At 46.6% G+C, this 27015-nt stretch overlaps 1 protein-coding gene across 1 annotated transcript in view; it reads left to right on the forward strand.

Annotated features, from left to right (window-relative positions):
- TSSK4 (testis specific serine kinase 4) overlaps nt 1-6886 on the forward strand; it is a 425259-nt gene extending 418373 nt beyond the window's left edge. Inside the window, exon 4 of the mRNA XM_078641355.1 lies at nt 6441-6886. Coding sequence (XP_078497481.1) covers nt 6441-6692 — 252 coding nt within the window. The 3' untranslated portion in view covers nt 6693-6886. The remainder of the gene's footprint in view (nt 1-6440) is intronic.
- The last annotated feature ends 20129 nt before the right edge of the window (nt 6887-27015 follow it).

Raw genomic sequence — 27015 nt, forward strand, 5'->3', positions numbered from 1 at the left:
TCTACGAATACTTTAAATCTGCAACCAAAAGGATGATCTTCGGACGCCCGTCAGGGGGCCTTTCCATCTTTGTAAGTCACGCTTGCAAACTTAAGATCACAGAACTAAAAGTGGTGTCACCTGACCTCCAAGCAATCATAATAGAGGGGTTGAAAATGGGGCAAGTGTCCCACCCCCTTTTATTAATTAATTGCTACATCAATCCAACCAAATATCAAACGCATCAGGGTATGGAATCACTTACCAGCACGTTGGAAGATCTACTCATAAGTCTGGAGCACCATGACGTGATAATTGCGGGAGACTTCAACAAAAGATCCCTGTTGCACTCCCAAGCAAGAAGTCAGCCCCACTGATTTCATTCCTCACAAATTTTAACCTGCAATCCACCCATGGGACACAAAAAACGAGTTACTCCGCATGGACTGCCAAACCAACCTTCAGGAATGTCTCTACCATAGACTACATTTTCACTAATGAAGGGCTGGCCCATAAACTTTGCGACTTCACTGTGGACGATAGGGATGAAAGCGACCACAGGCCCCTCCGCGCCACATTTAACTTGGCGCGGGAACAGGTGGAAGCACAGGAAATAATAGGAGCAACCACAGGCGATGAACATCATCTGGTCCTCAAAAGACTAAAATGGACGACACTTCTTAGCCACAGCTTGTCAGAGTTCGTAGCCAGTAGGGAGGCAGCACTAAAGTCTCAAGATATTAAGAACATCATACACTTCTGGGAATCACTGACCATGGATTTATTGAAGAGCATGGGTAATACCAACCAACCAAGAAGCTGTCAAAGTTACAACAGGCCAAAATGCAAAAAAAACCAGAGTCTGATACAAAGCAAACAAGCGCTAAACAAGGCAATTAAGTTAAAAAAGAAAGGCATTTATTTGCCACAGAAGTCTTCTATCCCTGCCCTACGAGCCACTCACAAAAAGAAAGTTTGGGAGCTCAAAAGGCAGCGGTCAGAAAAGAACTGGCTCAAAGTGTTCTCTCTAATTAAAGAAAAAGACAACAGTAAGCTATGGCGATACATTAATAGCCTGACGCCCAGAGCCGAGCGCAAGGAAAACAGTGTCGCAGGGAATGTGTGGGAACAATACGCAAAGGGGCTGTACACCTGCGGGGTAAATGAGACTAACGCTGGCAGTTTAGCGTGGTCCAAGGTTGCAGCGGAAAACATCAAAACTCAAATCGCGCCGAATGTCGCTTCAGGGCTCAGTCAACCCGCTAAGTACACAGAGGAGGAGACTCTGAAATACATTAGAGCTATAAGAACAGACGGGGCTCCTGGTCCAAATGGAGTACCCGCCCAGGTTTTTAAAACTGCCTCAGCCTTTTTTGCAACCATACTCACCCCGCTATTCAATTATTCATTCGCCACAGCAATCCTGCCAACATCTTGGAAAGGCTTGATCCTAGTTCCTTTACACAAGAAGGGTGACCACTCGAACCCGGCTAATTACAGGCTCATAACCCTTCCTGATATAGAAGCCAAGGTATACGCCCGCCTACTACTAAGGGACTTGGAGGCCTGGGTGGATAAGAATGGCATTCTCCCGCCTACACAGACTGGATTTAGGGCCAATAGTAGCACCTTGGATAATATTACAGCGCTCTCCTACCTTGCGAAGCAAGCCAACAAGAGGAACAAGTTGCCCCTGTTTTGTTGTTTCATAGACTACTCCACCGCTTTCGATCGAGTAAACAGAAGTCGGTTATGGGCAAAACTCGAAACTTGGGAGCTCCCTCAAGCCTTGCTAAAAGCCATAAAAGCACTCTACGAGGGGACATGGGTCCAGATGAAACTAAGTCCCACAATCACAACAGCAAGAATTGACACCAACTCTGGACTAAAGCAGGGGTGTGTACTGGCCCCCCTACTGTTCAACCTGTATACGGCGGACATGGGGCAAGCCTTGAAAGATGCTAATTTAGTACCTCCAAGATTGGGAAAGCTGGTCCTGGGAACCCTGCAGTATGCAGACGACACGGTGGTAATGGACCACACCAGGGTGGGGCTCCAAAGAGCTTTGAACAGTCTTGCAACATACAACAAGGAAAATAGTCTTCAGATCAACGAGAGCAAGACAAAGATTGTAATCTTCGGTAAATACCAACAGAAAAAACGAGCAACATGGTCCATGGGGGAGCACCGTATTAGAACAGTCTCATCATATAATTACCTGGGGGTCTGGGTGTCAGAGAGAGCCACCGCAGTCAAACATTTAAAGGAGCTAAAACCAAGAATTGATCAAATAATTCTGTCCCTTAGACGTCTAAGCCATCGCCTAGCCAGTCCCACAGTAGAACCGATGTTGACTGTATTTAGGGCAAAACTGATCCCCTCTATTACGTATGGTCACATTGCCTATCCAGGTGCATTTGAGAAAGTGATCAAAGCGGCCCAGGTGAAAGCGTATAAGCTTGTGCTACAGGCCCCAAGCCAGGCAAGGAACAACAGGCTAAGGCTAGAAATAGGCTTGAAACGCCCGGAGCTGTTACTACAGGGGGACCTGTTAAAATACTACATCAGAGTACTGAAAGCACCTGAAAACAATCTAAAACATTTTCTAAAAACTATTTTTGGAGAAGTGGGCTCCCCATGGCACACTAAGGTGGCACAAGGCATTGACCTACTGAAAATCGAGGGAAACAGCTTGCCCCTTCAAGAAATATCACATTCTGCTTGGGCCTTAGCTATCAAGCGCCAAGTCCAGACCATCTCGTACGAGCTCGATTGCTCATCACTCCGATATAATCCACTAACCCTGGCCCTGGACAAGTCTTATATTCCTGGCAAACCCCAACCGTATCTGCAAGACTCACTATCAACCCAAGCGAGAAAGAAAATTCTGGATCTGCGCCTCTTGGCCCTTGGGATGGTAGATTTTAACCCAAAATGGCCACAAACGGATTGTGCCATTGCCTGCCGGCTATGCAACTACCGCAGAGAATCCTGGTTACACCTTTTGTGCTGCTGTACAAAGTTGGTCAGTGATCGCCATCGTCTGCTGCGCCCAGCCCTACGGAACCTAGGCTATAGAACCTGCAGGGAGGCCTCGGATTGGTGCTTTACGGAAACAATGACCTGTCTACTAGCTAGGGCCGGCAAGTTCAACCATCAAGTCAGAACTGCACTTGACACCCACCAAAAGGCTACTGACGCAAAGGTTCCTGTTATTGAGCCATGAACTCCATCAGGTGCCCTAATCGTACAAGCTGTCAGCCAATTTAGGAGCTATTGCTAAGTAATCGGGATTACTAGACCCAGAAACCAAACCAGGGGCGGATAAGGGGCTAGTGAAGTACTCTCCCATTGACATATGGCATCGAGTTGAGATTAACCTTGCTGAATTCTGATTTAACTGTCTAGACTTTCGAAGGCGTAAAGACAATGAACAAACAAAAGAAGTTTTAACGGACGTAATGTAGTAAAATCAGTCATTATGAAAGCCTAATGTTGTATATAGGGTTTTATTGCGGGAAGGGTATTCGGGGGGGGGGGGATATCCATGGGGGGTGTTCATGTGTTTTATACTGTAAAGATTTTAAGTAATCGCACAGTCAATAAAGTTTTTACTTTTTACTTACATACAAAATACTGCATGTCGGGAATCAGGAAATGTTCACAGAGCTCAAAGTGTGGAAAAAGAAACTGACTTCCAGCTATCACCGCACTACATATCAGCGCCTTGTAGCTGCTGGTTTCTGGCGGATACATATCTTTTAGAAAGAGGCTACTGCAACATGACTTTATTCCCTTTTTCTTTCAAAAAGGAATGAAAACAGGTTGGTACAGCCACATTTAAAGAGAAATAATAAGTAATCTGTAAATTATGCCTTCAGGCAATCATTCTTTTTTAAAAAAATGAGAAAAAAAGTTCCTCTCTGAAGAAGTGTTCTGGACTGGGCAAGGCTGAGATGTTAAACGTACTGAGATTTAAAGTTCCCATAATGGAGTGCGTTACTTCCACATCACGCGTGGAGTTCTCCTATTCCTTGCCACTTCACCTGAAGAACTGTGCCATGAGATTGTGTGGAAATAAATATTAATGAGAACTTAAACTTGACTATGGGGCTATTTAGGCCATAGGTTCACAGCAAGGCGGCCAACTTAGTCACTGTGCATTCATGCCACCTGCTGCAGATGTTACATGCAGATGTTCACTACCCTTACACCTTTTTTAATGGAAAAGGTATAAGTCTATATAAAAGAAAAGGGGTCACATCAGTCTTAGCAGGAGGTGGTAGACGAAACAGGCAGGAAATTAAGTGAGAGCAATGGAAGGGAAAAGGGAAAAGAAGGGTTGTATGGGGGAGGCTCCTTCAAAGAGAAACAAATATGAAGAAACAAACGCTTTTTCCAAGAATGTTTTTTTTCCCCCAGGATGGCTTTGTCAACCCAGTGAAAACTAGTCATAAATAAAAAATTGTCTGTAATGGTTCGGTTAAATACATTTGTCAGAACAATTTTCTTCATGTTGAAACACATAACACCAGCTGATGGATTCGAGAATATTCCATGACTCAGTCAAGCAAGCCAACAACCAATGGTAGAGTGGTTTGCATGGAGCCTGGTGTTGGGAGTCTCCCAAAGTGACCAAATAGGGTGCCTGGAAGTTAACAAAGAAATATTCAACTTTGCTGCTCGCATAATAATGCTTCATAGAAATAAGATATATACTCTGTAGACATTTGGATAGCAATTTTACAGGCGAGTAGGAGTTCCACAAGGATACATGACTGACATCCATGGCTGGTAGGTGATCTCTAGTTGGAGCATTTGCTTTGAAGGAGTGTGACCGACTTTGCGTTGGAGAATGAAGTCCAAGTGGCACAAGTTTTCTTTTATTAGGTATGCACCAAAAAGGGGGACCTCTTTTCCTTAGATGTGCCTGCAACTAGTTGGGTAATGGCATAATTCATTTAACTTAGAACGCTCACTTAAAGGAGAAAAATGCACAAATTCTCAGGCCTCGAGTTGCGGATCATTTGTCTTTTAGGAATTATGGGGCATATTACCAAGCAATAGCGATAATTATCGCTATTGCTTGGTTAGAGACAAAAATTTACCGCTGAGCTGCGGCGATTTTTATCGCAGATAAACCTTGGTATTACCAAGGTTTATCGCAAATGCGATAAGACGGCCGTGGCACAAGTTTTCTTTTATTAGGTATGCACCAAAAAGGGGGACCTCTTTTCCTTAGATGTGCCTGCAACTAGTTGGGTAATGGCATAATTCATTTAACTTAGAACGCTCACTTAAAGGAGAAAAATGCACAAATTCTCAGGCCTCGAGTTGCGGATCATTTGTCTTTTAGGAATTATGGGGCATATTACCAAGCAATAGCGATAATTATCGCTATTGCTTGGTTAGAGACAAAAATTTACCGCTGAGCTGCGGCGATTTTTATCGCAGATAAACCTTGGTATTACCAAGGTTTATCGCAAATGCGATAAGACGGCCGCAATGCATGAATATCGCTGAAAAGTCAGCGGTATTTATGCATTACCGAGCTAATGCTCTTAGCCATGTTATCCACCTCCCATTGGATAACATGGCTAAGAACTGCTCAGGGCAGGTGTTCGCTTTTGGAGATATTCGCGCTTAGCGCGAATATCTCCAAAAGTTGGTAATAGGAGATAGCGATGTTAGCGACTATTTCCAGTCGCTAACATCTAGGCACGCCCACTTTGCATGTCATTAGTGATAAATATCACTGACATGCAAAGTGGGGCCCAAGATGGTCGCTATCTCCTACTAGCTGTCGCTAACTGGTGTTAGCGACAGCTAGGTAATAGGGAGATAATTTTATCTCCGCTTTCTTGACTTTTAAAGCCAAAAAAGCGGAGATAAACCCCCTTGATAATATGCCCCTATATTTCCTGCTATATTGTTACTATAGGTAGGTAAATGTGTAGTTTTACATTCAGAGAAAACATCTACCTGAGGTTTATGTGACCATCCAGTTGATAAGATACTTCAACGTCAAATACTTTAATGTTGACGTGGGCTTGGTGACTAACAGGCCACTGAAGATCCTGTGGGTACCCATCAGTAACAGCTAAAAAAAAACTAGACACTGGCAAATTGTGTGCCATCCTCTCTAACTGAAGATGTGCTCTCTGGAAAAAGAAACCCAGCACTCGGTTATGGTCATTACCTGGGGATGCAACATTGGTTCCAAATTGCGTTTGCCACCCTATTATTAAACATAGAAAACGGACTCCCAAAAACAAAAGTGAGAACCATGGAACGGAGGGTCAGGGGGGTTGGTATTTAGAGATGCCACAATGCATGTTATATGTTTGTACCAATGCCCTTCACATCAAATGACCTTGAACCCATTAGTGTCTCTGTAGTACAAGGGCTGGGTGACGGACTCTGATTGGCTGTGTATAACTGACTCTTCTCTTGGGTTGCAGGGATTGGTGTGGGGCATGCTGAGACAGGCCCCCCGTCGGATCACCGTCCTCACAGTGCTGCGCTCGCCGTGGGTGCTGAAACACCTGCCCGAGAGGCCGGAAGTCGAGCTGAAAGCCCTGGAAGCCTTCTGCGACCCTCTGAACATCGAAGGGAGCAGCAGCAGTTCGAGCCCAGAGCAGGCCAACGGCCTGAAGTCACGGTCCCACAGCGAACCACAGCTCCAGGGGACTGGCGAGACCTGCGCGCAGTAGGAAACTCGTCGGGAGCAGAGGACACTAATGGGGAGTTTGGCTGTTGCTCGACCTGGCTGCTTGAATGAAAGCTCTGCACCCCCCGCGCCCCCAAACCATCCCTTCCGAGCAGAAAGGCTCGCGATACACACGTCAAGGAAGAAGGAAGCGTGTGATGTCCCGACATTCACTAAATAAAAGCAGCACTTAATTTTCCAAAATCAAAATGACGCCAGTTCCTGAGTCAGCATAAAGTGGAGTCGGGGGAGGGACGGAGAACGGTCACGCATTTCACCAAACCACATCTGACACTTGAACACCGAGATTGGGGGCGGGAAGGAGGGGTCAGCTCACGAGGGGGGTTGTATAATCAGTATATAACTGGAAGTCCTTTTACAGGTGGATTACACGCACTTCCCACACCTTCTGACCCTCAACACTATTTAATCGGCTATGAGCTGGGCCGCGAGCTATGCAATGTTAACCTGTGATGTCCGTTCTTTTAATACAGCTCTATGCGATTTTATGTCCTAAAAGGGATCGTTGGTTCTGGTCCTCGTGACCCGTTGAGCAGGTTTCAAGGGATTCAATTCTGCCCAGGAAAACCGGCTGAGCAATTCCTTTCCCCATTTTGATAGTCCAGTGGATGCTCTTTCAGCCCTAGAGCTCAGCTCAGAGCTTTTCAGTTTTCCTATCAGTTATTTCCCCCCCAACACGAGGCTTCCGGCAGAGGCCCTCAGTTCCAATGCAGAGGGGCCGAAACTGCACAACAAATCCCCACTGTCATGGCGCTGCCTCACTGCATGTCTTTCTTGAGCCTCACTAAACAGGCCACCGTTACACGTGTACTCTACAAGCTTCCCTGAGCTGGTGAGGTAACATGGTATCTATGATGGCAATGCAGGCCGCAGGCCCGGATCCAGAAATTGTTAGTTGGGAGGGCCAAGGGTGCATTTGGGTGGGCCACTGCGGGCCCAATTTGTCGCTTCCTGTGTTAGCCTACAAGCCTTAGATTACATTATATTCACGCGCAAACAGTCACCATGATACAACAGATCAATTCTGTGTGTATACAGAGCATGTGGAGAGTTATTTGAAAGTATTAGCAATGTCTGGACTTAAGTGCAAACCCTCAAATTCCAACAGGCCAGGTTTCAAAACAAGTACTTCCAGGGCCGATTATCCTCCACTTTTCTACCATCCTTCTCCTGTGCACCTTATCTCACAGCTGACCTTGGGCCACAGCCTCATATCTGCCCCATCCAGCTCTACTTTCATTATTCCCATTAAAAGCATTAGTAAAATCACCTTCAAATTTAAAACATTGAATATAGCAGTAAATATAATTAGCACAAACTTTAAAATATGCTTCACAGATGCCCTAATGACCTGACTGCTAATTAAATCAAAACAGAAAGGCCATGACAGGGCCGGTTTTTGCGCTAGTGCGAAAGTCTTTTTTGGTGCCCCACCAATGACCGTTCTTCACAGATGCCATTATTATCACCCTCCAACAGTGCCCTTTATCTCTCTGTAATTTACAACAAGGGGTGGTGATGGACAGAGTCTCTGAATTAAGCAGAGTACTCTCACCCAGTCAAGAGATCAGGGCTAGATCCAACACCGTTTTTTAGCTCATTGCACCATCCCAGTTTCAGAACCTGGCTGTATGCAAATTAGTCTGTCCCTGGCCCAGTGCATCATGGGAACAGGGCAGACCAGACTACAAAAGCCAATTCTTACACTGGGAAGGAAACAAGCTTCCGGGGACCGGTTTCTGGCATTTCAGCCGTCTTCGGCCCGGCTTGCTTGAATCCTGATGGTGCAATGAGCAAGGGACTCACATCTGAGTATACCCTTCCACGCTTAGGGTGGACAAAATAATTTACAACAAGGGGTGGTGATGGACAGAGTCTCTGAATTAAGCAGAGTACTCTCACCCAGTCAAGAGATCAGGGCTAGATCCAACACCGTTTTTTAGCTCATTGCACCATCCCAGTTTCAGAACCTGGCTGTATGCAAATTAGTCTGTCCCTGGCCCAGTGCATCATGGGAACAGGGCAGACCAGACTACAAAAGCCAATTCTTACACTGGGAAGGAAACAAGCTTCCGGGGACCGGTTTCTGGCATTTCAGCCGTCTTCGGCCCGGCTTGCTTGAATCCTGATGGTGCAATGAGCAAGGGACTCACATCTGAGTATACCCTTCCACGCTTAGGGTGGACAAAATAATTTACAACAAGGGGTGGTGATGGACAGAGTCTCTGAATTAAGCAGAGTACTCTCACCCAGTCAAGAGATCAGGGCTAGATCCAACACCGTTTTTTAGCTCATTGCACCATCCCAGTTTCAGAACCTGGCTGTATGCAAATTAGTCTGTCCCTGGCCCAGTGCATCATGGGAACAGGGCAGACCAGACTACAAAAGCCAATTCTTACACTGGGAAGGAAACAAGCTTCCGGGGACCGGTTTCTGGCATTTCAGCCGTCTTCGGCCCGGCTTGCTTGAATCCTGATGGTGCAATGAGCAAGGGACTCACATCTGAGTATACCCTTCCACGCTTAGGGTGGACAAAATAATTTACAACAAGGCTGAAATGCCAGAAACCGGTCCCCGGTAGCTTGTCTCCTTTCTGGTGAAGAATTGGCTTGGTAGTTTGGTCTGCCCTGTTCCCATGATGCACTGGGCCAGGGACAGACTAATTTGCATATAGCCAGGTTCTGAGCTGGGATGGGGCAGTGAGATAAATAACGGTGATGGATCAAGCCCTGATCTTTGGACTGGGTAAGAGTGGTCTGCTTAATTCAGACACTCTGTTCATCACCACCCCCTTTTCTGTATCATTTTTGGCCACTATAGGTGTGGCAGGGTATACTCAGACATGAGTCCCTTTCTCACTGCTCCATCAGGATTCAAGCAAGCCGGGCCGAAGAGGCTGAAATGCCAGAAACCGGTCCCCGGTAGCTTGTCTCCTTTCTGGTGAAGAATTGGCTTGGTAGTTTGGTCTGCCCTGTTCCCATGATGCACTGGGCCAGGGACAGACTAATTTGCATATAGCCAGGTTCTGAGCTGGGATGGGGCAGTGAGATAAATAACGGTGATGGATCAAGCCCTGATCTTTGGACTGGGTAAGAGTGGTCTGCTTAATTCAGACACTCTGTTCATCACCACCCCCTTTTCTGTACCTTTATCTCTCTGTAGCCCCATCTCATATGCATTTCATTTGTTGTATAGCTCTACTCATTTCAGTGTATAGTGCCACAGTACTTTACATCACACGCATATTATACAGAGACAATGAATCATACAAGTATGTAAATCAGTCTATAGGGAATGTCACATGAGCCAATGAGGATTATAAGGTGTAGGAATTACATGTCATCCATACTGGTGGGCAGTATATTTTAAGAGGGTTTGACCTGGGGAAGCACAAACTCAGGATTAGAAGCATACCCCAGTGGTTGGGGGTTGGCTTTACTATTAAAAATGTATATCAGCCCAAACTCTTTTTTAGAAACATTAAAATAATGAAAGTCTGGGAATTTCTAACTATGCAGTAACACAAAAAAGTGAAGTTCTAACATTACCATTCATGTTTGTATGCAGCTCTTGATGACAGTTCATAGGTCACTGTCCTATGTTAGGATTGTAACTTCTGAACTGCAAGTAACACAAGAACCTCTGCGACAAAGGCAGTAACACACTGAACTATCCAAATAAAATGCAGCTTATCTGCATTTCAAAACTACCAACAGGCAAAGGACTGCTCTCCTGCAGGATCATTAATCACCAGTTCTCAGGACATTTTTTGTTGTTGTCTTGCATCCATGGCCATTATAATGATAACAAATATTTAAATGAAGCATACACAAATGATGTGCCTTGCTTGGCCTTTGCAGATTTTAAAAATAAAAACAAATAGCAACACATTCTTTTACCTACTCCTTGTGTCACAGCATGATCTGATAAGCAGTAGCAGGAGTCAGGAAAGGTGAATCAGAATAAACAAACTCCTTTTCTCCAATGCTGAACAGAAATGGAAATATCTACGCAGCACTGGATGGTAGGAAAAAGTTACTCTGTGTCAAATAAAGAACTTGTTCCCTTGCCATGGCCCTATTGTACTTGCACGACACAGCTCACCTTTCTAAAAGGAGTAGGTGATTGGGGATGGCTGTGATAAAGAGCCCAGGCCCAATCACGCATCTCCCAGAACAGGAAGAAAAACAACGTTCGGAGGAACGTTTTAGATTAAAGTGCCCGTTTTTTTATTGGCCTTCATGTCCTCTCTGGGAGGGCCAAGGCTCATATTTGGGTTGGCCTGGCCCACCCGGCCCACCCGGCCCACCCTCTAGAACCGGGCCTGATGCAGGGGGGTCTGCTATTCATTTCCTACATAAGTAAAACCTCGCAGCCTGTACCAGACTTACTCCAAAAGACTGCCAGCGTCATCTTTCCTGCCCGGAAACGGCAAGGGAGATGCAAGCAAACGAGAGTGGAATGATGCAAAGCTCAGACTCCGAACAGCAGCGGTAGGTAGCAACTTGGGTGTGCTGCACACCAACAGCACACACAGTAAAGCCCAGAGGAGAGGGCAGCCTAAGCCGGGCATTCTGAAGGTACTGTTGGCACAAACACAACCAAAGGCACAGTAGGATTCAGTCCCAGCACTCAAAGACCCACAGATGCTTGTGCAGCGTCCTTGCAGCTACTCATACATCCAAACCAGGGCTCGAGTCGGGGTACGGCGTCCCCCCACTTATTTTACGGGGAGCTCGATAAGTGGAGCAAATGGAGCCACACATTCACTCTTTGGCCTCTCTGGGGCGAGATCGGAGCTTATTCAGAGCGCTGCTCACGCGCTGGCTTCTCTGATGCAATCGCATCTAAGGGGTGAGCGAGGGGAGGCAATGAGTCTGATGGTACAAGCCACATTTCGTGACGTCACTTCCTGTCGTGATGTCAGCGTCCCCCCACTTCTTTTTTTAGGACTTGTGCCCTGATCCAAACTGAACAGAACAATGTGCCAGATTCAGAGTGGATGCAGGAATCTCAACAACACATACCTCAAATAGGAGGGGGGGGGGAGAATGTAAAGGTGTGAGGTAACTGGGGCAAAAGTATATGAGACGCTTAAACTCTTAGGGCATAATGAGAGCCTTGAATGGTAGCACGGATTCAACCCAAATTGCAGGTGACCTCAGTACTGAAGTCTGAAAGTCTCCGTTAACATACTCATGCATGAACAATTGTGTGGCTTAGAAGTTGAACAGTGACAGAAGAAAATAGTGCTAGATATGACTTATACAACTGAGAGACTATGCTAGAAGTGCTCCATACAGCTGCAGTCCTCCAGAATACAGAATGCGCTCAGTAGTGGATGGCAGGGAAAGAGGGTGGAGGGGTGGGGGTGAGTGGGGGCTGGTGGGGGCCAAAATAAAAAAATACCACTTACCTATTCCGCCGATTGTGCCTCTCCCCTACTTCAGCAAGTCACAGGACCAGAAAGCACCCAGGCTCCCGATAGCCAATCATAACACTGCAATGTTGCGTTTTTATTGGTCTGAGTGCCACGGATTGGCGCTCAGATGAGGACTGGGGGCCTAGGCATGTTTCCCACCAGGTTGTGTAATGCAGCCTGGTGGAAAACATGCAAACTGCGCATGACTGTTTGGCTGGACCAAGCAGTCATGCATTTTAGAGTGTGCAAACCACTCCTCCCCCAGTGCCTTCAGCCCTGCCCTAACCCAGCACTGAACCTGCTGAAAATAAAATGATAGTTACTATATTATTATCATTCTATTTCACCTGCTTATATAGCAATGGGCGACGATCCTCCCCCTTAGCGGAGGAGACACCACTGAATGCACTGTTGGACAAAACACTGAGGCCCAGATTTGCTTCAGTTTGACACAGCGTAATGCAGCAAGACAACTTGCAGCGCTGCATCAAATGGAAAGAGCAGAAATGCACTATATTCTCTGGGATAAGGTGTATTCCTCCTCGCTATCTGACCGGGCACACACTCTGCGGCCTGGCACCAATGCAGGCACCATGGTGCAAGGGTAACCTTTCTGCACAAAAACAATATTCCAAGTCATTTCTCACTTTCTACATGTGCTGCAGATGTAGAAAAAGGAAAGAACAAGGAGAAATAAAGACATTTCACCATATTATGACTGTTGGGAAGGATTACCATAGGTTTGCTATTCTTAGTAAATCTGGAAATGCACTGAAATCCATGGTAACACCTACACCCCACTCTTGGAATGCCTTCCCAACCCAGAGTAACACAGATTTACAAAGCCATGCAGAGCCACACAAGGTGCATTTGCATACCTTTGAAATCTCACGGAACCCTTGCAGCGCATTGTGTGAAATCTGGGCCATAGTGTGGGTATCCTAAACCTGACAAGGCACTACTGGAAAAAGATTATGTTGCTAGAAGTTCCCCCTATTACAGACTTGCTCCCTCCAAACTGCTGCGAAGGGTCTAGTTATATCACTAGAGCCTCATACCTGTAGCCTGTGTCCTTCTACTTCAGGCTTTGGTACTGCTGTTCTGCCCAGGGACTGAGGAGAGTTTGAGCAGCTCTGGGAACAGGTCTGCTGGTTTTGCAGTTTTTGGTGGGCTACATGGGTCTCCCTGGACTAGAATGGTCTGAAGAATGCTGGACGTTTTCCCTCTTGATTTAGAGATCTCTGGTAGGGATCTCTAAAGCCTTCACCCCATCTGCTCTGCAGCAGTTTCACGAGAGTGTGCTGATCAGGTTCCATGTTTTTTCATCCATTAGGCAAACATTTTTCTTTTACACAAACTCCCATGGTGGGAGGTTGCTGGTGTAAAAAAAAAAGCCCCAACTGCCTAGGCTCATGGGGAGTATTCATTCTGAGCCTGGTAGCACCACAATAGGCTTTCTTGCCTGGACGTTATGCATCTCAGGCCGCTTTCTGGTACTGAAATCTAGGGATGGTCGCTCAACCTAATCTACAAGCTGCACAAGGCTTTTCATATTTGCTGAGATTTGAAAATCTGGGAGGAATTACAGTCACTGTGCAGGACACCACAGACATTTTTGCAATCATGAGAAGTTGAACATTTACAGCTACAAGATTGTCCCACGCCAGACCCAAGTAGCTCACTCATGCATGTTTTACTTTACATTGTGGAATTTGTACTTTTGCATTTCTAATGGAGAAAAGCAAAACTTCAAGTATCAAAAAGTAAAGCAGAAAATAAAAGCACTGTTAAAACTAATCACACCTGGAACAGACCAATTTGAGAAGTTTGGGAAAGCGTCTCAATGTGAATGATACATTTTGTCATATAGCAATTGCGAATTGAACTGCTTGTACACCCTAATAATTATTTGTCGATAAGGGATTAGACAAGCACATAGTGATTTTCCTCAGGATCACTCATCTTGATCAAATGTCAGCATCTGGCAGGTATTTAAGTGGGAGCCGATTGGTGTAATGGTGTAAACCTAAATTACAACTCAAATATGAATAACTATTTTTTTGAGTACCTGAAAAATAAAGTGCCGTAAAAATACACTATTTACATTTTTGTGCAGCAGAATGTCTAAAGCCATACTGCAATATCCAGGGACGGGGGAGTCTGCTTACTCTGCCCTTCTCCTGCCATTTCTGGCCTTGCCAGTGCTGGACCCGTGCCAGGTTTCAATTTGAAAGCCTTTTTGGCCACTCCACAGTGAAAATACAAAGTGGTGCGAAGTCATAACATACATTTGCTTCAAATTCTCATTGTGTCCACCTAAGGCCTCACATTTTATAGTGAATAACAGCAGTGTTTTATTTAATTTATATGCATTTACAGTAGAGCAATATTTTATTATTTGATATTTGTGTTCCTAGCTCACATGTCTTATATTCATTTAAACTCCCATCACCGTACCAACTACATGCCCTACACCCAGGGCTGACTTTAGGGCAGTGCAACCGGTGAGCCGCACTGGACACTGACCTGTGGAGTGGGTAATGACCTGGGGGAGGGGGGGGGTTGGGAGGCGGGGACTGTGTTTAGCAATTACTTTTGATTGGAGAGATGAGGGGCAAGTTTGCCCTGTGGTAGTGAGAGAATCTGAGGAGTCAGTCATTGGGTGTGGGAGTGCCAAGAATGATTGTCGCACAGGGCGCTAAAGCCAGCCCTGCCTACGCCAACACCCTGCTAAACAACTTCTACATTTTTGGGTGAAAACAACATGAACATCCTCACCCAATTACAATACACAAGTGCAAAACGAAAGCCTTCAGCACCCTTATATTATAAAGAACTTGCGGACAATAAATGATCCATCCACAGACATGAAAGAAAATGGAATCCAAACAGAAATAAAGATAACCTCTATATACTGAAGTTCCACTGTCAAACATGCAGACAGACTCTCCAGATATAGTTCTGTTACAGGAGACACACACGATGGGCAACAACTAGTGAGCGCATCATAGGTGGGGGTACAAGATGGTAAAACATGCAGGCTATACATAGGGCTCGAGAGGTGTGGGGGTGTTATCGAAACAGATGATCCCTTTCATAGTCCAACACGCCTGGACAGACTCACATGAGAGGTATGTAGCAGTATCGGGACAGTGGGAGGGACAATATATGTTCAATATATGTGCCATCACGTCTGTATGCCTCCACACTCCCTTGCTTGGGTGCCCTACTAGTGCATCTGCTAGATGGAATGCTGATCATGGGAAGGGGACTTCAACTAAGTGGTCAGCGAAGAGCAGGACCTATGGACCCCATGACACACAGGAACGTTCCAAACCCTTCGGAATTGTTTACCGCCCTTGGGATGGTAGATGAATGGCGAACACGCAACTCAGGGGGGCCAGCACTACACCTTTCACTCGGAAGCACATGGGAGCCTTTCCCACGTTGATTACCTCCTCACACACCAAACAGATACATCATTACTCAGATGTTCGACACTTCGCCAGGGGAATCTCGGATCACTCCTCACTGTGGGCGTTATTCGCTTTGAGCATGCAGTGGCGACCTGACCAATAAATCCATTTTACCTGAAGTAATGTGTTATACGAGATGGTCTCATTGACAGCACGTACCACTACTTTAGCGAGAACCTACAGTTGGCACATCTTCTCTGGGAGGCATTTAAAACCGTGGTCAGGGGCCAGACAATATCCCTCATCTCCAATGTTCAAAAGAAACAACACAGCCAAGCTTGATGAACTCGAAGACGACATACTGTCACAGAAATGTTTCCTCATGACAGAAAATAGACCAGAAGTACGACACACTTTATCCCTGAAACAAAGGGAATACAAGGATATTTTTATTTATTTAAAGAGTTTTATATAGCGCGAACGTGACCCTTGGATATCAGAGCGATTAACAGTTACACAAGTTAGGTTAGAGAAACATCTTGTATAGCAGACCATTTCACAATGATACAAGGTAGGTTAGGTATACAGCTATACAGTATTAGCATAAATATATACAGTGACATGAGATAGATTTAGGATACAGCTTGATATCAGAATTAACATATCCATACTAATATTATAAAGAGAGAGCCCAAACCTTTGAGGCGGGTAATCTCAGTAACCACAGCACCAATCAACACCCAATACAGCGTTGGCAAGGGCAGTTGCAGCAGAAGGACATAGGCTATGCAGACGGCCACCATATACATTTAAAAGGTAAAAGAACCGTGCCAGCAAAGTAGTCCCTTGTGGGCGTGTCTGCATTCTGCTGTGGGCGTGACAAACGCTGGGGGCGTGTGGTACGTTCTGCCCTTCATGCCATGTGAGTCGTAATTGCACCGCATCAAGGGGCACGCTGGGGCCGTGACAAACGCTGTGGGCGTGTGTCCGCGCTGTGGGCGTGTGTCCGCCCTTCATGCCATGTGAAGCACCAATTACGCAATTGCGCCGCATCAAGGGGCACGCTGGGGGCCTGTGCTACGTTCCGCACTTCATGCCATCTGGGTCGTACATTAATCAGATCGTCTGCTGTGGCCGTGTGCTGGGGGCGTCACAAAGGAGTTCACCTCGAAGCATGGTAAGTAACCATTCGCAAGACTCCCTTGGGGGACTGCCCGTTGTCTCACACATACTGGGGGTGCCGAATGCAGTGTGTGCCTTGGCGCGTCTGAAAGGGCAGAGTGCAGTGTGTGGCTTGGCCTGGGTGCGTCTAAAAAGCACTCCGGGCCGAAGAGCGTTGGTGTGGGTCATAAAAAAATAAGAACAGCAGGAAACAATCATTCAAGACTCACACAATTCTAATTGTTAGACGGTCGCCGCTGGCCCTCAAGCGGGGGCACACGCGACTGAGCATGTCTGCGGGGACAATTACTGCAGCCTCTCATGCACGCTGTTACTGAACTATCACATTCAACCAAATTACACGCGCCTGCTAACATCAGCCAGGGCTGTAGCCGGGCTCAGGCGGCAGATCACTACACTAATTACATGCACCTGCTAACATGAACCAGGGCTGCAGCTGGGCCTCAAGCGGGGGGACACACGAATGACCATATCTGAATACACACATTATATTTCATACCCGGACAACGTCGGGACGGGCTGCTAATATATATATATTATTCCTGTATATGTCTATCTTCCAGGTTACAAATAAAGGTTATTGGAACTAATTACTGTACAAGGTGTACTGGGACTCCCAATACAAATAGTTCAGAAGTGTCTTTTTCCATGCATTCTACATCCACGAGTCTCAAGTAGTATAGTACCGTAAAAGATGATCGCCAGTATAACTGGTGACTTTATCTTTACTTGCATTGTTGTTCTGTTTTGGAAACATCTATATCATGGTGCTAGTGATGAACAGTCTTGCCTATGGAAGGAACTTACTCATTAGGAAGATCTTTGCTTCCCTCTTGAATGTTGCAGTGTTTGGAATTTTCCTAATGTTTGGTGGGAGTGAGTTCCAGATTCTGGGGGCTGCTCCGGAGAAAGCTCTGTCATATGTTTTCTTCTTCCGGAAGATGGGTGATCTCAGCAAAAGCTCCTTGGCACTCCTAGCTGGTCTGCTTCCCCCTGATAGCTCAATTTTCTTGGCCAAGTATCTTGGTGTTTTGTAGTGGAGCGCTTTGTGGGTAATACATGCCCTTTTAAGTTGAATTCTGGCTTCGTATGATAGCCAGTTTAACGCTTTCAGGTTTGTGGAGATATGGTCAAATTTCCTCGATCCAGTGAGTAGTCTTGCATCGGCATTGAGACATGCTTTTAGTGGTGCTGTGGAAATTTTTGATAGCCTTTCTAAAGTTGTACATCCATATTCAATCCTTGAGATAACCAAGGATTGGACTGCCAACTTGAGGTCCGCAGTATAAATTAATGATTTCACTTTTCTAATGCCGTTCAAGTGAAATCGGGCACTTTTTGCCATTGATTTGATGTGGGCTTTCATGTCTAGGTTCTAATCCAGCATGATTCCTTGTGATTTCGCTGAGTCCACTTGAGTAGGGGTGCAGTTTAGTGCTGTGATCAGTTTGGTCCATTCCTTCACTTCGGTGTGGTTCTTTGGTGGTGAAATTAATAGGAATTCCATTTGTTGTGCATTTAACTTCAGAGGATTGCTAGTTAACCATTGTATTGATACTTTTAAGGCCTCATTCATTAACTTGATGTCTTCCAGAGATGCAATCTTGATGTATATCGGAGTGTCGTCCACGTACATGTGATAGGATATGTTTGCGTCTCGGAGAATTTCTGTAAGGGGTTCGACATATATGTTGAAAAGTGATGTAAATAGTGTAGATCCTTGAGGGACTTCAATTGAATTTGGGCATGATGCTGATAGTGTCAGGTTGACCAGGAATCTTTGCGTTTTATTCTGAAGGAAGGATTCAAACCATTACAGCACATTTCCAGATAGTCCCACCCTGTCATGAAGCCTGGCTAGTAATTTTTCATGATTTACCGTGTCAAATGCAGACGACAGGTCAAGAAGGACTAGTAGACATGTTCGATTGTGATCTAGGGCCTGTAGTGCATCATCCACAATATGTAGGATCGCGGTTTCCGTGCTGTGGCCTGTTCTGAATCCCGACTGGCAGTCATCCAGCAGCTTGAAATTGGCGATGTGATGGCTCTGTTGATTTTGCACACATTTCTCAATTAACTGGGCGAAAGTGGTTTGGTTCTGCCGGGTCCGCTGTAGGTTTTTTGATGATGGGGACGACTTGACCTGTTTTTAGGCATTCTGGAAGGATTCCTTGAGATAGTGAGGCATTTATTATTTTTGTCCACATTGGGATGACGATATGGCTGATTTTTTTAGGCATTTATAGGGGAGTGGGCCATTGCAGCCACGTAGCCCACTCCACGAGATAGCGCCTCTATGATGTAGGGAATAAAGCAGGCAAGCTTCTGGCATGGATTGATAAAAGAGAGGAGTCCAGATATTGGGTCCCTAGAGACCAAGATTGGGTAAGGGGACCTGATTAGGGAAAGAAGCCGTATAGCGGAAGCATTCTCATATATATTTCCCGGCGGCAACTACAATGGCGATGACGCCCAAGCGTTCTGCCAAGACATATGCCTGCATAGACAGATGGGGCGGATCGGGATCTCTTGGAGGCTGATATTACAGAAAAGGAAGTGGTGGTGGAAGTGAGGATGCTTTGGTCCTGGAAAGCCATGGGCCCCAAAGGAGTCCCAAATGAGCTGTACAAAATACTTGCAACTAAGCTAGCTTGCCATCTACTAAGAATGAATAAGGAGCGTATATAGCGCAGTTTGCTGCTGCAAGATCAGAGACTAGCCACCATAATCATAGATAGAGGGGAAGCCACCGGCAGACTGTCTCCTACAGGCCGATCCCACTCCTAAATGCTAAAGTCAAAATACTGGCTAAAGTGTTAGCCACACCTAAGTACAGCAATCCAATTCCTGAATTACCTGGGCCAGTCAGGAGTTATGCCCTACAGGAGCACCGCACTTAACTGCATCGATGCTGATGACGGAACCGCTCAGTCATCAGCCACGGTGGCGCTGTGCTGATGACGGAGCGGTTCCGTCATGGCCCGCCCGATGCGCCTGCGCGGCGCATTCTTTTGAGCAGGCGGGGCCATGACGGAACCGCTCCGTCATCAGCACAGCTCACCCGAGGCTGGTGACGGAGCGGTTCCGTCACCAGCGTGTGAGCGCCGCACGGCCCCTCCCCCCCACCCCCTTAGCGCTGCGGCGGAATTGCCACCGCAGCGAAGGGGTTAATCTCCTGCACCTCCACAAGGTATTGAGGTAGAGTACCAACTTACAAGAGCAGGCTCAGATGATGTAATTAGAAGCCAAAATGGCATTCGAAACAGGGGAATGGGACTATATCTCTGAGGTGCTAGCAAGGTTGGGATCTCACTCCGTGCAATAGGTCCACCTCCTCTACACGTGACTGATGGAAAAGGTTAAGGTTTTTGGTGGGCACTCCCGAGTGTTCCAACTCCAGAGAAGGACCAGCCAGGGCTGCTCCCTGTCCCCACTGATTTTTGCTCTGAACCTGTAATGCTTGACGGCATAGATCAGTCAGGATTCATTGGTCAGAGCACTGCAATGGGGGAGGAGGGGAGAAGACAAAACATCATTATACGTGGACAATGTAACGCCCTGCACCCAGCTCAATCGGGATTTAGGGCGGCCTACAGTACTGAGACAGCCCTGGTTGAGATGACGGAGGCAATCCGGTAGTGTCTGGACGGTGGAGGCAGAGTGGTCTTGATTCTTCTGGACCTCTCTGCCGCGTTCGACACCGTTCCTCATGAGCTCCTTCTCGCCAGGCTGTCTGCGGTCGGTATTGGTGGTTGTGCCTTGGCCTGGTTGTCATCATTCCTATCTGATAGGATGCAACATGCCGCCCCATGCCTCGAAGCCCAAGCCACTTCTCACTGGGGTCCCTCAGGGCTCCACTCTTAGTCCCTTGCTGTTCAATGTTTACATCACTCCTTTGGTTTACCTGGCGGAACAGTATGGGGCTAAGATAATTGGCTATGCCGATGACACGCAACTGCTATTTACCTGGCCGGACGATCATCTGGATACTGTGGCAGTCCATCTCTGTTTGTCCTCAGTCTTTCGCTGGCTGGCTCTGGCCCAGCTGAAATGTAACGAGGACAAATCCGAGGTCCTTTTTTACGGTACATTTCCCTCCAGCTTTAAAGACACGCTGTGGCCCTCGAACATTGCTAGCCCTAAGGTGATGGGTGGCCCTGCAAAAAATCTTGGCATATGGTTTGGGGAAGATTTAAGATTTGAAGATCATATAAGAAAATTGTCAGGGACATGCTTCGCCACTCTGAGAGCGCTGCGAAGATTCTTCCCACTCCTCCCTAGAGAAGCAAAGGAGACTGTCGCCCGAGCTCTCATTTTATCGAGATTGGACTACGCGAACGCTCTGTTCAGCGGTATCCCTGCATATCTGGTCAAACGTTGACAGGTTATCCAGAATGCCGCTGTCCGTCTCTTGTTCAATGTTCCGAGATGGAAGAGCGTCCGCTCCCACATGCGTAACCTTCATTGGCTGCCAGTGGCGCAGCGTATCCTATTCAAATCTCTAGTGCTCTCTTTTAGAGCAATTCATGATCAAGGGCCAGCCTACTTGAGGAAACGGTTCATCCTTTATGCTCCTTCACGTTGACTTAGATCGTCTTCCCTGTATAAGATGACTTTTCCTCGCTTTAAGCGGACTAGATTAGGGGGTCAGTCGATAGCTGTGGTGGCTGCCAGGGCATGGAATGCCCTTCCCCTTCACCTGCGCTCCATTCAGTGCGTGGGTCAGTTTAAGAAGAGTCTGAAAACTCATCTGTTTATCGGTGTGGTATAAGCTGGTTCCCCCGTTGTGTTTTGCCTTTCTCCATCGCGCCAGGATACTCCCAAGTAACAGAGCACGCTATAAAATGGTTTATACATACAATGTACTGCTCTAAGGGACTGACCCAGGGTTAACGCTGCTCGATTAATGCAAATTATCAAGAATAACGGTAAATACTCAGGCTACACGATTAACTGGCACAAGTCAGTGGTGTAACCGCATACGGGTCAGATCCTGCAGCTTTCTCAGTACTGTGCAGGGACAGTGGTGTAGACGGGCTTCTGTTTCATGAGAATATATATTACACAAGACAGAGCTCTTTTTTTAAGAACATCCTTGCCCTCTACCAGACAGCGACAAGATGTACGACGTTGGACGTTTTGCTGATCTCACTACTAGGGAGGGAAGAACTTTTTCAAAATGATTTTTGCCACGCTTTTTATATGCACTACATAAAACTCTTATGTGAGCTCCCCAAATCTTACTTCAAAGCGATTACGGTACAATGGGGGCATTGTGTTGCCGGATATTCATAAATACGATTGGGGGTGCCACCGCTAAGCATGAATAATAACTGGGCTTTCCTGCCACAGATGGAACCAGTATTGTGTATGGATCGATATGTGATGTCACTGTGAGATACCCAAATGCCACATAAGGCAGTGGGAGGTGACGGATTGGCCCTTCCCCACCAGGGCGGTAGCAGACCTCTGGAAAATATTCTTCACCTACTTGGGGTGGAAAAACTATTACACAGGCAACTCCTCTCTGAGATGCTGGGTACACTGAGGAAGCATCCAGAGTTTGACAGAAGGGACCTCATTGGAATCTCCACAGTGGAAGGCACATGGACCCTGGGATATATTCCCCTCCCCCCGCCCTACAAACACAATATCAACTAGCCCTTTCAGAAATGTACAGGTATATACAACGCCGACATGCGCTCGGAGCAGTGCTGCCAAAGAGGACTAACCAGACATGATCCTCCACACTAGATGATAGATTATTGGAAGACCTCATGCCCAGGAAGTCACATTATAGATCTATAAAAAATATACCGAACCACACACCTGATGCCCTGCAACATCTGAGGGATCAATGGGATAGGTAGGTACATGGTCTTGAAGATGGGGAGTGGGAAGAAGCCCACGCAGCCCCAAAGAAGTGGCCATAAGTTCAGGCTTCTAACTTGTCCAGTTGAGGATTCTCCATCGCTCCTACTATGCCTGAACGATAATGATAAAGATTGAGCGGTCAGAGGACATGCATTGTCTCTGTGCCTGCAGGTAGATCTTTCGCCTTCCTTCTTTCACATTTTATGGGAGTGCCTGGGCAGGACAGGAATACCGGTCTGCAGCGGTGGAGTGCCTGGGGGGAAACAGAAGGAGGGGCATAACTATCTCCGCCAAACAATGTTTTTTTAATATCTGGGAGAGGAACAGGTCAGTGGGGCGCAGCAGACCTGGATTACACTGGGCCTGGCAGTGAAAGAAAAAAACGTAGCAAGATCTTAGGGTGCCAGACTGACACCGGACATTGGGACATGGAAGCAAGACATGGACTGGTGGATGTTAATCGAAAAGGTGGTATATGAGGGTAGAGGTTGTCCCCTGAAGTGGGAGAAAATTTGGAAAGGCTAGAACTCAGATAGGGGCCTGAACCAAGGAGCAATGGCACCAGTGGGTGAAGAGGCAGGAACATTGCGAGGAAAACAAACAAACAATGATCAAGATGGGACCGGGCAGGCTGAGGCAAAGACTTGAAAATATTCTGAGTTGTGGAACAGTATTAATGTTAAAGGTTTTGACTGTATGGCTAATTTCAATAAAAAGATGTAATCAAATAAATAAAGCCACTAACAAGAGCATAATGCTGTTCAAGACAATCAAGCACGGCAACAAACCCCCGTCCCTCCCCCCCCCCCCCCCCCCCGCCCAGCCTGACCCACTTATTTTCCAATCCACAGAAAAGTGTAATGCCATCAAGCTGTTCTTCAGTGAAAAACTACAAAAGATCTAACAGCACATCAACAATCCAAGCCGCCTTCATCTCTCACACCCACCTCTTACTGTAGAATCCTGAAAAGGCCAGCTTTCAAAACCCAATCCCCCCCAGATCTCTAGGACATACTCAACTGCTGCAAAATCACTTGTTATGTTAGCAGGTATTTATTAAGCGCACGGCTACTCCAGGGAGTGTCCCGGCGCTGGAACATACAAGACCCGCATGTACCATGAAACCCAACAAGCTCAGTTTAAGGCTGTTGTTGGAATAGCCAGGTTTTAAGTTTCCATCTGAAGGTGATGAGATTCTGGGATTTCCTCAGAACGAGGGGCAAGCTATTCCACAGGCAAGAAGCCAGCACTTGGAAAGATCTACCATCCCTCCGGGAAAGCTAAATACGAGGGGTAATGATCAAAGACTGAGATGATTACCGCAAAGTTCGACACGGTATGTAGGGTTGCAGTCTGGCCCTGAGGTATGGGGCACCGATTTTATGGAAGGCCTTAAAAACCAGCACCAGTAATTTGAAGGCAATCCGTTTCTTAATCAGTAGCCAGTGCAAGGAGGCTAAAAGAGGGGTGGAATGAGTTCTTGGCCCAGACAAGAAGATAGCTCGGGCCGCCACATTCTGGACAACTTGAAGACGCCCACGCAGAGATTCAGATAGGCCAAGATACAGAGCATTAGCATAATCCAATCTTGACACCACCAAAGCATGGACAATTGTCTTCCGATGGGGGATTCGGGAGAAGGGGCAAAAAGTTGCTCAACATCCCAAAACAGGTCCCCGCCACTGATTGAATTTGGGCCTTCATAGAAAGAGAGTCATCAGATTTGACTCCCAAATTTTTTACCGTCTGGACAGCTGAGGTGGGAGGAGACATGTCCTGCGGCCACCAATTAAGCCAGAGGTCACAAGATCTAGAGCCAAAGAACATTATTTCGGCCTTCTCGGGATTGCACTTCAATTAGTGTAACCTAAGCCAGAGAAACACCTCAGATAAGCAAGTGTTTATTTCATTGCTATTGAATTCGGAGCCCTTCCCGCAGGTGAACAACAGTTGTGTGTCGTCAGCGTACAACACTATCTTAGCCCCATACTTCTCAGCCAACTGTGCCAAAGGCGCCATATAAAGATTAAACATGGTTGGGCTTAGAATTGAGCCCTGAGGGACCCCCAATTCATCGGGGGAATAGGGGTGCCGAAAAAGGCAGGCACCAAATGGTTTATTGGCGGTTTTTGAAAAAGGACTCGAACCATTTTAACACCTTGCCTCCGATCCCACCCTCTTGGAACCTTCGTAGAAGTCCATTGTGGGGCACGGTATCGAAGGCCGCGGAAAGATAGAGTAGCACCAGGGCCGATCTGCCCCCCCTTATCCAAAGTGATTTTAATAGTTTCCACGACTTCTAGGAGGGCAGTCTCAGTGCTAAAATTGCCTCTGCAGCTCAATTGGCTTGGGTGGAGGAGGGAGTTAGACTTAGCATATTCTGTGATTACTGAATTAACACAACCCTCCAGGTACTTTGAAAAGTAAGGTAATAAAGAAATAGGTCTGGAATTACTGGCCACCGATGGATTGGCCGTAGGATTTTTTAAAAGTGGGAGAATTTTGGCCTTTTTCCAACTCTCAGGCATTACTCCCGCCTGAAGGGCAGTATTCAAAACTGTATTAACGGCTGGGTTAATTACCTCGGCGATGGCAACCAGAGTTTTGGCCGGACATGGGTCAGAGGGTGACCCGGATTTAAGAATTTTCATCAGTGCCAAAGACTTATTCAAAGATAAGGGCGGGAACTGGGTAAGAGCAGGGCCTGTCCCACAACAGGTTGGACAAGAAGGGGCACTATCCCCTACAACTGCAGAAGATTGAGCTGCAAAGGAATCTTGTATTGCCTTAATCTTGTTATAAAAGAAATGGGCCATCTGGAAGGCCCAACACTCACTGGGGGCAAACTGGCTGCTAATAGCTTTTGGGGAAGAGAAGTCCTTAACAATATTAAAAAGCTCTTTACTCCTATTCCCTGCATGTTCAATTTCAGCAGCTAAAAAAAAGTTTTTTTCCCCTCCCGCTCCTTCCTATAGTGCACCTTGAGGGCCTGTTTGTAGATAATTTTGTCTGGCAGCTTATAGTTGGTACGCCATACCCTTTCCAGGCGCTCTTACTTTTCTTAAGCACTTCCGTGAACCAAGGGGCTGAGGCTCTATTTATTATTGACTTTCGTGTAATGGCAGGGGCTAGATCTAAAGCAAGGAGCTGGACCCAATTCTCAAACGGCAGTACATCCTCTTCCACATTCCCACTGAGGAAAATAGGGTGAAGACGGAGACTCATTTGCAAGGCCTCTGGAGTGATCAGATGAGAGGGCCTATACCTGTTCTCCCTAGGCCGGTATTGGGATGGGAGACTGTCACAGTCCCTATTGATTTGGAATTTGATAAAAAAATAATGATCAGATCAGGATAGAGGTACAGATGTAACCATGTCAATTTGTTGAGGAAAAACCTGATCCAGTGTATGGCCTTTTTCATGGGACGGGAGGGGGGCATATGGGGGCATGTTTAGAAAGTCCAAGGCTTCAAACAGCCCTTTTGACTCAGGGTCCATCAAATTATCCGTGTGGATATTAAAATCCCCAAGTAATAGACAATTGCTGTATTTCGCCGCAATAGGGGCAATAGTACCACTGAGTGATTCCAGAAACTTCCCGGCAGGCCGATAAACAACTACCCCCGCAATGGACTGTTGGGCGGAAATTGTAATCAGGACTTGGTGTTGTCTTACCCTCTTTTTGAGCATGCTTTTTTTTTTTTACTCCTACTCCCTAGTTGCAATGCCTGGATGGATTTAACCCAGATCTCTTGACTGGGGTGAATGTTTTTTTTTTTGTTCTGCGTTCTATCCATCCATTGTGTGTCTTTTGCTTTCTCCCCCTAAGTGGCAGGTATGCCCAGACGTGGGTCCTGGGCTCACTGTGCAACTGGAATCAAGCTACCCTGGCTGAAGAGGGGTGAAACCCTGAAACGGGTCCTAGGATGCTAGTTTCCGGTCGAGGGAGGACCTGGCTTGGCAGTTCAGGCTGGACTGTTCCCATGAGGCACAGGGTCAAGACCGATTTGCAGATGGCCAGGTCTAAACTGGGGTGGCACGGTGAGGAAAAGAATGATGAATTTAACCCAGATCTCTTGACTGGGGTGAATGTTTTGATTTGTTCTGCATTCCGTCCATCAATTGGGTGTCTTTTGCTCCCACACTTAGGGCATCTTCTCACAAGCTTTCAAGACAGGCCAGATCCTACCACTCCTATGATGATGACCACACCAACTACTGATTTATCAATCACATACCATTTATTGGCAAGGTCATTGAAACAGCAGACTATGTTCAACTCAGATCACATCAGTGATAACCAACTCCTGCAAGGCTACCAATCTGGCTTCAGATCCCACTGCGGCACAGAAACTGATACCTTACACATCATAGACTATGCCTGCTTGACAACAGATGAAGAGTACCCC

The sequence above is a fragment of the Lissotriton helveticus genome, chromosome 5_1 (assembly GCF_964261635.1).
Source record: "Lissotriton helveticus chromosome 5_1, aLisHel1.1, whole genome shotgun sequence".
Classification (NCBI taxonomy): domain Eukaryota; kingdom Metazoa; phylum Chordata; class Amphibia; order Caudata; family Salamandridae; genus Lissotriton; species Lissotriton helveticus.